The sequence below is a fragment of the Grampus griseus genome (genome assembly GCF_964374135.1).
Source record: "Grampus griseus genome assembly, chromosome: 13".
NCBI lineage: Eukaryota > Metazoa > Chordata > Mammalia > Artiodactyla > Delphinidae > Grampus > Grampus griseus.
The window spans coordinates 17,455,035-17,465,125 of NC_139007.1; the positions used below are offsets into that span (position 1 = coordinate 17,455,035).

Below are 10,091 nucleotides of genomic sequence, written 5' to 3' on the forward strand. Positions count from 1 at the left end.
ATCTTCACAGGTTTGTTTTAAGGTTCAGATTCATCTATTTAACAGTTATTTATTAAAAGACACAAAATGGGCCAGGCATTATGCTCACCTTAATCCAACAGATAAGATTATTTCAGACAGTAGGTAAGAAGTTGTGAAGGAAATAGGGTGATACGATAGATTTTAAATAACAGCTCAAGAGCTCATATTTGATGTGAAACTAGAGAAACCAACCACGAGAAGGCCTAGGGACAGAGTATTCCGGGGATAAGGGACAAAAATAATAAAGGTCTCAGGGTAGGAACAACCTCGGTGAATTCAAGGAAGAGCAAGCAAGACAGTGTGCCTGCAGAAGAGGGAATGGGGGCGAGTACGAGACATGAGGACGGAGAGCTGGGTAGGCTAGGCCTGGCCAGGCCAGAAATTTTTAAAGCAATGAGAAGGATTTCGGCAGATGGCCTAAAATAATAAAGGGTTTTATAAAATGGCATTGTTAGTGATTTTACCTTCTGAAACCTACAGTTCTAAATTTTTTTCTCTCTCCACATTGCAATTCCCACCCCTTGGTCTTCTGGCTTGTATATGCTAGATCTGTTTGCCAGTCCTTCTGCCTCAGAGAGGAGTCCCAAGTCCTCTACCCTGAGGTCCTCTCTCCTGGATGTCATAGGGTCTAGACTTTCTTAAAAACAAAAAACAGAATCATCTTTTCTCAAATCGTCTGATGACTATATCACAGCCTCTCACTTGCTTTTTTTTTTTTCTTCCAGCTCGTGTAGCTGTAGCTCAGAGCAGTTCACTTAATCTCTTTGCAAACCGTGATGTGGAGCTAGAGCAGAGAGCCATGCTTCTGAAGAGATTAGCATTTGCTATTTTTAGCAGTGAAATTGACCAGTATCAGAAATATCTTCCAGATATACAAGGTAAATAGTGGAAAACGGTTTTCTCTATTTTCCAAATTTTTTGGTTCCTTAGAAATCACCTTCCGTAAGTTGTAAGTTGGGGTGAAATATACCAAGCGTTGGTAGATGGAGAATGTTGAATTAGAAATTTGTTCTGTTGAAACGACAAAAATTATCACCAGTATGTAAAAGAAATCAAACACTGAATTTATAGGACTTGCCTCAACATGGTCTCCATTTTATTGTTTGGGTCAAATTTCCTAGGAATTCATGTTTGAGAATGAGGTGTAAGACTGTTTTACTGCAGACAGGCATATTAGTGGGGTTCTTTTGTTGTGGATGAGAGGTTATACACCTTTAAAGGAGGGGTCTGAAATAGAGGCGTAGCCTCTATTTTAGCTAGAAGTAGGTGGAGATCTAGAGTTTGGGGCCAGGGTTGGGGTTGTATAAGGCTCTTGATAACCTTCATCAAATGGGTTTGGTGGCTCTCTGTGTCCTGAAGGGTATCAGGGCAGTCATCAACCTGTGCCACCAGATGGCTCCATGATGGGAGTGAGCTTGCCCCAGGCAGTATTGTTTGCTGCTGAGTCAGTGTGCTTGTGCAGTAGCCAGCCTCAGCAGGCTGTGCGGGGATGGGGTTGGGGATGACAGTTGTCATCTCTTTACTGAGATTATTTCTCTCTCAGAAGATAAGTGACTCCTCCTTTTCTGACCCTTTATACCTAATGTCCAGTGTGCAACATGCACACTATTTGTCCTGTGATTTTTTTTTTAAATCGACTAGATTGGTGCTACTCAAAGTGTGATCCATGGACCAGTATCAGTCTGTTATTCCATCCATGATACGTTCAGAAATGTAGAGTAAGCATCGTAAGCCTTTACAGCAATGTGATAGAATCTGTTGAATCTAGTAATAAGAACATGGCATTGTATTTATCTTTTTTTAATTTGATTTTTTCTGGTAATTCATTTTTATTATATTTTATGAAAGTATCAATCTGCAACAGACTGGAAATTATTTAAAACGTTGATCATCATAGTTTGAGAAGTACTGAACTAGATTATATAGAAAAGTTTATATGAAAATGATTCTATTTTGGTATTGAAAATATACTGTATTTCTTTCAGAGAGATTGGTTGAGAGTCTCCGTTTGCCCCAGGTGCCAACTCTTCACTCTCAAGTGTTCCTGTTCTTCAGAGTGTTACTTTTAAGAATGTCTCCACAACACCTTACCTCACTCTGGCCTACCATGATCACAGAACTTGTGAGTTAATTTTAATTCAATTAGGTAATAAATCTAAATTATAAAACAATGTGACAAGCATCAACATGCTTACCGGATAAAAACTAATCTTGGAAGAGAACTGAACTCTAGTTAAGCCTGTTACTGAAAATTTGTACAGATGAAAATAGTAAAACAAGTCAGATTCTGTCTCCATACAGCTTAAACTTTGAAATATGCAACATTAGCAATTATTAGCTCCTTGCGAATCATGACCTCGTCTGATCTGGTTTAGTTCATTCTCAACTACACCAGAGTTTTAACTTTGTCATGGCTGCCAGGCCTGGTTCCTGCCTTTGGCAGCACCACCTTGAGAGTGATTAGAGATGGTTTAGCTAGATTTAGATGGCCTGACATAGGGCATGAATCACTCTTGAAGTGCAGCACTTACCCAGGTAAGCTGCTTCAGAGAGACTTTGACAAGATTTTGTAAACCCCCAAACAGTAAAACCTTCCTAAGTCCCACTACACCCGTCCGTTCCCCTCCCAAACCATACCCTGTCGCCCTCATCTGAACAACGTGGGGAGCTGGGGAAAGAGATGAGAAAGGAAAGGGACGGGAATCTGTAACTCCGAAAACCCAGCATTATAACTTCCCCACAAAGAAATTGGCTTTAATATTTTTTCCTTTTTTAATAACTGTATCTCTGTTCCATAATCACCAAATAAGACCATGCTTTCGTCTCACCTCTGCCAAATTAGTAGCAAGGCTCTGTGCTGAATTTTCAGTTTTACTTTTGGAAACTAAGTATAATTTAAAGATCCTAAAGTTGTATCCTAAAATCTGTATTTGGATTAATGAAAATATAGCCTAAAGATAACTTGAAAGAAGGTTTAAATAAACATTTGACACTTTTTTCCATGGTCTTCAGGTACAGGTATTTTTACTGATGGAGCAGGAACTCACTGCTGATGAAGACATTTCACGGTAATATGTAATTCATTTTGATTTAGTCTTGTCAGTGTGTAGTATCCTAAAATCATCCAGAACGTTACTTTACAACTAGGAGGGTATAGACACTATTTTATCTGAACACTTTGTGTATTTAGTCTGTTATTATCCAATTGATCATATTTGGATATAATACAGTTACATGTATTCCTTAGGTATTTTAGACTGAATTAAACTATCAACATGAGTGGCCTTTGGCCTCTAGACACAAATTTAGTTTAAAGCAATACTGTTTCAGCTATGTGAGCAGTATTGGTTTTAGTAGGTCAGATCTTTTTCCTGAAACATTCAGCAAAACCTATTATGGCAGATAACCTGTAACTAAGGTATACAAATGTCCATATCTTCCAGGATGATCTCCATTTAATGTACCAAAATTTGGGGTTATTTTTAGTAGAAGCAGTTTATTAATATGTGGCTAAATATAATTTATTTTTATTTAGGAATTTTTGTACAAATAAGTTTATAAATTAAAAAGTTCCTTTAACACTGTGTTTCTTAAATATATTTTACTCTTCTTTAATACTAGGTTTATAAAAGAGAATCCCCTATACTAATAACTGTGTTGATTATTATAGAAAGTTTCCCTCCCACCATCCTTGCAGAAGGACACTGGGTAGTAGGGAGGCCTCCTGAATTTACAGCTTGTATTTTTATACTTCTCGAGTATAACAAGTTATTCTCTACTATTTTTACATTCTTAAAATTTAAAGAAGAAAAATTAATTTTTGATTTGAGAACAGTAATATTAATTTAGTCATGAACTTGCTTAGCGATTACTGGTACATTTATCAGAATGATTATGAAAAATATCAGCTGGCACTTTGAGATTTTCCAGGAATTACCTGTGAGTAAGTGGGTCCAGCTGCTGACAGCACTGTCTCCTGCTTATAGGACTTCAGGCCCCTCTGTGGCTGGTCTGGAGACAACCTACACAGGAGGTAATGGCTTTTCTACTTCATATAACAGCCAGCGGTGGTTAAACCTCTATCTTTCTGCTTGCAAATTTTTGGATCTGGCTCTGGCATTGCCCTCCGAAAATCTTCCTCAGTTTCAGATGTAAGTAAAATTAAGGATATTAAATGGGTATTTTTGAAATGCATTTGCTTTGGTTGGTGACATCTAAGATAAAGTTTTTTTGTGTAAGTTGAAGTATTCATAATTTTTATTAAAATGTAATTGTTTTGGCAGGAGGATGGTAGGGCAACAGTTGTTGGAAGGTATCGGAAATGGCTGTTGTGGGTATATTAAGACTGACAGGTCATTCAGTCAGCAAGTTGAGTAGGCAGCACACGTGAGGCAGCCGGATACATGACTTAAGAGCTTCAAGTCCAGTGTAGGAGACATGCCGTTAACACACCATGGGTGTTCTGAGAGCACCTGTGCAGGATGCTGTGAGGCCACACAGCGGAGACCCCTCTGAGCTCTAGGGGTCAGAGCAGGCCTGAGGGGAGTTTTACACTGAGGAGGTGGGGTGATGGTTGGGGGAAGCAGGGGTGAAGACTTAGAGGTTGGAATGGTGTGTCTGCAGTGTGTCTGAAAGATCAGTATTGCTGGAGCAGCATATTGAGATATGAGGCTGGAAAGGGCCCGAGTTACATGACTTACAAGCTATATTCGAGAACTTGGACTTTAACTAAGGACAGTGGGAAGCCGCTGAAGCATGAATTTTAAGGAGTGAAGTGATGTTATCAGTCTTGTATTTCAGAAATTTTACTTTGGCTATGTAGTTTGGAGAAAGGATGGGAGGTGGGCAAGACTGGAAACAAGGAGGCTCTTCTTTCAGATGATAGTGAATTGAACTAGAAATGGCAGAGGGGAATAGGGAGAAAATTAATGTAAGTTAAATGCCTTGTTCATAAGTGCTCAAAAATATTTAATTATGATTTTTCATATTTAAATTTTTAAAATAATAGGCAAACTATATAAGATTGCTTTATCACTATGTAGCTAATTTGAGAATTTATCCACATGATCAAATATGTATTTATATAATATATAAAATTGTGTTATATTATTCTTCTGGATTGGAATATTAATAGGATAAAGAGTAAGATACCAGAATCTTTTTTCTATATTTGGATATACTTAAATCTCTAAAAATTTCTGTTGCACAAGCTTACTTTTCATTAAATTTAATGGTAAGAACTAGAAATTTTTTTACATTTATTCCAGTTCCTTTAATTTTGTTTTTCCATTTGAAAACCATATATATCCACTTCTTAATGAATTTCAGTGGTTGGGTGTCTGTTAAACTGTTGTCACTCCTGAAGAAGTTCAGAAAAGGATACTAAGCAGAATTGTAGGAAAGTGGCCAAAATTAACTAGGATGTTTATGTTCACAGAGGTAACAGAAACTACAGTCTTCATGCTCTAGGGAGAGTGTTATGCTTACAGCAGTGACCTTTCAGCTTCTGTGAGGAGAAGCAAAATGAGTTTATCCTCTTTACTTGTCAAGAATCAGAAAAGAGATAAAAATGCTGTAATATCAACTACAGTTTTTTTTCTTTTAACTACTGTCTTTTCAAAAAATCTATAAGGTAATAAAAGATAACATGGAGAATTTAATAATCTTGAAAGGGTAGTATCTTTCTGAGCATGATTTTCAAAAGTTTAAAATATTTCATAATTTAGTTACATACAATTTTTAGTCTCTGTGACTAAAAAATACCATAAAGATTGAAAGGCAGCATTGAGTTGGGAAAAGATATTTACAATGTATATGACCAAGTCTAACTTGCTTAATATGTAAAAATGGATAACACAACAGAAAAATGGGCCAATGACAGGATTAACAAATAGTTCAGAGAAAAGGAATGGCTTGTAAAACATACGAAAAGGTGCTCAGTGATACTCATAAGAGAAATCCCAATTAAAGTTACTAATAACTATCAGAATGCTGAAGATCTAAAAGTGTACTTCTTTTACCCTTAACAATAGAGACATTCTTACTCTTGTTGGAAGAGTACATTGATATTGTCTAATTTTTCTACAGAGGTTTATATTTACCAAAATTCAAAATACAGATTCTCATTAGGCCCGTAATTCTGCTGTATCCGAGGGTTTCTCCACTCACCGTCCTCTTGGACACGCATAAAAGTCAGCAGTTACGTAAGCGTATCCATTATGGCACTATTTGTAATAGCTAGAAATCGGACAGTCTAGGAGACTGGTTGAATCAGTACCTTCCAGCACTGGAGTACTATGTAACTGTTAAAAAGGATGCTGTTTTATATGATGTTATCTCCAAGATGTGTAATTAAAATAAGCAGCAATCATTTTATTTATTAAAAGAGGAGAGGGTTGCTTGTGTGACTGTGTGCTCTTTTATGCATAATAAAACTCTGAATGGGTATATATGAAACTGGCAGTATTGGTGGAGCCTGTGGTGGGAAGGGGACTACCTTTCTTTGGTTTGCCCTTTTATACTGTTTGAGTTTTTTCCATGGACAGATATTAATTTTACTTATTAAAGACAAAATTTAAAATAAATGTTGGAGATTTTTATCTATATAGTAATGAATGAGCATGGAAACATTTGTCAAGTTACTTGTGTTGTGCTCATGGAAAAAATGGTGTTGAGTACTTTCCAAATTTCATTTGTTCATTACAAATGTTCATGTACTCATTTCAACTCTATGAAGTAGTTAATATTGTCCGTATTTACTGGTAAAGGCTCAGGTTAAGAAACATGCCCACGGTGACAGGGCTACAAGTGGCACAGCTGGTATGTGAATCTGTGTAAGTGGTGGGGTCATGATGTGTCTACGGGATTTATGTGGCCTTGTCTTAGATGGCACAGCGTGCATCTTACCAATATTGGTGTCATTCTCCTACATGTAGGTACCGATGGGCCTTTATTCCAGAAGCCTCAGATGATTCCGGTTTGGAAGTGAGAAGGCAGGGCATACATCAACGAGAATTTAAACCTTATGTAGTACGACTTGCAAAACTTCTTCGGAAAAGGGCAAAGGTACTGCATTCTTTTTAAAATTTGTTTTTGTTAAGTGTAAGAAGATAAAATTTGTAAAATATACTTATATCGTATCTTATGTGCATCTTCCACTGTGCGTCAGGCTAATTAATTACAGATCTTTACCCAAGAAAATAGTAGTGAGTTTCTTACGTTCATCAGTAGGCCTCTGTTACAAACCTTTTGTCATCTTTTCCTTGCATTCAGAAAATTTCAAAAATAAATTGTACAATCTGGGGACGATCTGGGTTGTTTTGCGAGCCCTAGTTTGTAATATGTGCTTTGAGTGCTCAGAAATTTTCCACTCTTCTGGGGTCTCCTATTCAGGCAGCAGCTCCTAAACCACATTCCACACACTCCAGAGATGGAATGGAGGACAGTGTCCTTGAAGGACATGCGGAACTTGATTTCAAATCAAGTTGTTTCTTTAGGGACTAATAAGTAAAAGAAGAGATGAAAGTTGAGTCCAGAGTTTAGGAGAGCACTTGGGTACTTTCATGTTGATATTGCAGGGTTGGAAAAAATAATCATGACAACGAATCCGGAAGCAATGTGATTATAGGCACACGTACTTTGTCATCCCTGCATTTCATTAGTAATGACAGTTTTTATAAAACTCCTCCCTTATCTAAGGAATAAACATGACAGTCTTTTGCACAACACTTGTCCCACAGAATAAAAAAATGTTTTGATTGGAAAGCATTTTCCCATCCAAAACACCTTAAACAAGGTCTTCATGGCCAAGCCCACTTTTCACTGGAGCAAAGGCTATGAGCTCTCCTCTTTCCTTCCACAGGACGAGGAGGACTTTAAGACAGTGACATTGGAGGGACTGGAGATGGCCAAGCATCAGGTGAGGGTGGCTTTTTGATGCTTGTGGTATGGCAGCAAAAGCTGCCACCTCTGGACCAAATCTTGAGACACAAACCCAGGTCTGGCTTTCAACAGGACAAGAGAGGTAAACAGGAAGGAAGTCTTTAAGTGTAGACTGTTGCAGTGAAAGGAGAAATAGTTCATATGGAAACATGTTTGGCTTGTTAATTTTATTATTGAGGAGGTGGTGTAGCTCTGATTAAGAAAAGCAGAAACACTATAAAACAAGTGCACTGTTCTTGGTCAAGAGCTTAGTAAAAGTCCTCTTAAAGGTACATCTTGACAAGAATATAAACAAAAGGTTACATCATAGCTTCCTTACATTTGAAAATCAGCTATGTAGAGGGTTCAAGCATATTACTCGTTTCCCCTCAGAGTAAATGCATCTCTGTAGACCCTTTCGTGACTATTGAATTGCACTCTGACTCAGGGGACTGACGGTGGAGTGGTCATCAGTCCCGGACCGTCATTGAAGCCAGTGTTATTAGGTGAGAGAAAGGAAAGCGGTTTCGTACTAAGAAATAAACTAATAGCTGTTTTTTCTTTTTCCTTTTTTTTTTTTTTAAATTTGGCCATAGATAAAGAACTAGATGATCTTTTTTTCTTGTTTGCTCCTGTAGACTTCTGAGAAAGGAAAACAGATTTAAAACAGGATTTTATTTTAAAATAAGCAAACATTGTAAGCACACACAAGAAAATAAGCTGGATTTTGCATCTGTTTTCTCCACTAGGAAACTAGTGATATTAAAATATTAAGTGAACAATGCAAGTTTCTCAGCAACATCTCATCTTAGAAGGCAAACTCCATTTGTTAACAAATATGACAGACTATAATTCTGCTTCCTAAGTCCCACTTGATAGTTTTTTCTCTCTAGTTCATTGTTTGTCTTCATTATCTTTACTCAGTGTGTTTTCAAATCTATGATTCTGCCCCAGTTCAGACATCTTCAGTTCTCTCAGAACTTTCTCTAGATAGACCGATGTCTACAGCTGTGTGTGTAGTTTAGCTGGCTTCTCAAAGTAGCTACTTGAAGTACGTAAATTGTCGTGTTAATGCAGTTGACAAAGAGTTTTCACATACATTCTCTTCATCGCCCCATCTTATAAGTGAGGAACCGTTCTGTACTTGCCCAGGACACCCACAGTAAGCAAGCGGCAGAGCCAGGGCCCTGACCCTGGCGTTATTCTGACTCCAGGTCCAGCTTTGCTCCCATGTGGTTTAGCACAACACAGAAGCGCATGGCAGGGTCTCTCCTGGGAGTTCCTTTCCTTTCTCTGTGCTGATAGTAATGATTCACTGTGGACTCTGCTGCTGTCTTGTGGCAAGTTTAAGCCATTTGGCCACAAGGTAATTGACTGACTTGCTAGTAGTGAAATGTGTAAGACTCTCTGTCCCTTCTTCAGTCATTTTGACCTAGTCCTCGGATACATTGGTGGGGATCCAGAAATCTGGGAGCTTTTTGAGTATATGCAAAGCACAACATGAACTTTTGGATTTGACAGTCCCTATGCAAAACTAATTCAGCTAATAACTAAGCTTACTTGTGCATTCAAGTTGGAAAATATTAAATATTACTAAAGTGTTAGACCCTCAATGTACAATTAATAATTGGCACCAGAAGGCCTCAGTTAGAAGCAAACATTTTAGCAAGTCTGGAATGGAGACTTAATGTCATCACTTGTATTCATTTCTTAACTCTGTTTGCTGATCCTTATATTCTTTTAAGTTTCCTCACATACTGCATCGTCTGTTGGGAACAATCGCCTTTTTGTTTTCTGCAGAAAAACCCAGAGGAGGACAACTCAGGGAGAGCGCTGGGCTGGGAGCCAGGGCACTTGCTGCTCACCGTCTGCACGGTGCGCAGCCTTGAGCAGCTCCTGCCATTCTTCAACGTGCTCAGCCAAGTCTTCAACAGCAAAGTCACCAGCCGATGCGCAGGACACTCAGGGAGCCCCGTCCTCTACTCAAACACCTTCCCGAGCAAGGACATGAAGCTGGAAAACCACAAACCATTTTCCAGCAAAGCCAGGCAAAAAATAGAAGAGATGGTAGAAAAAGATTTTCTGGAAGGGGTGATAAAAACTTGAGCAACATAGTGGTTCCATTTAGTTTAAATGTAAATGTAATTATT

At 38.1% G+C, this 10,091-nt stretch overlaps 1 protein-coding gene across 3 annotated transcripts in view; it reads left to right on the forward strand.

Moving 5' to 3' along the window:
- The window catches only part of DOP1A (DOP1 leucine zipper like protein A), a 109,920-nt gene extending 99,867 nt beyond the window's left edge, over nt 1-10,053 (forward strand). For 2 of the 3 annotated variants that reach the window (XM_082668611.1, XM_082668610.1), the window contains 6 exons: nt 747-899; nt 2,007-2,143; nt 3,034-3,089; nt 4,008-4,172; nt 6,957-7,086; nt 9,742-10,053. In XM_082668611.1, the coding sequence (XP_082524737.1) occupies nt 747-899; nt 2,007-2,143; nt 3,034-3,089; nt 4,008-4,172; nt 6,957-7,086; nt 9,742-10,047 (947 nt within the window). In that variant the 3' untranslated portion in view covers nt 10,048-10,053. Of the gene's footprint in view, nt 1-746; nt 900-2,006; nt 2,144-3,033; nt 3,090-4,007; nt 4,173-6,956; nt 7,087-7,882; nt 7,940-9,741 lie in introns of all 3 variants that reach the window. The other variant, XM_082668609.1, reaches the window with a different exon arrangement.
- The last annotated feature ends 38 nt before the right edge of the window (nt 10,054-10,091 follow it).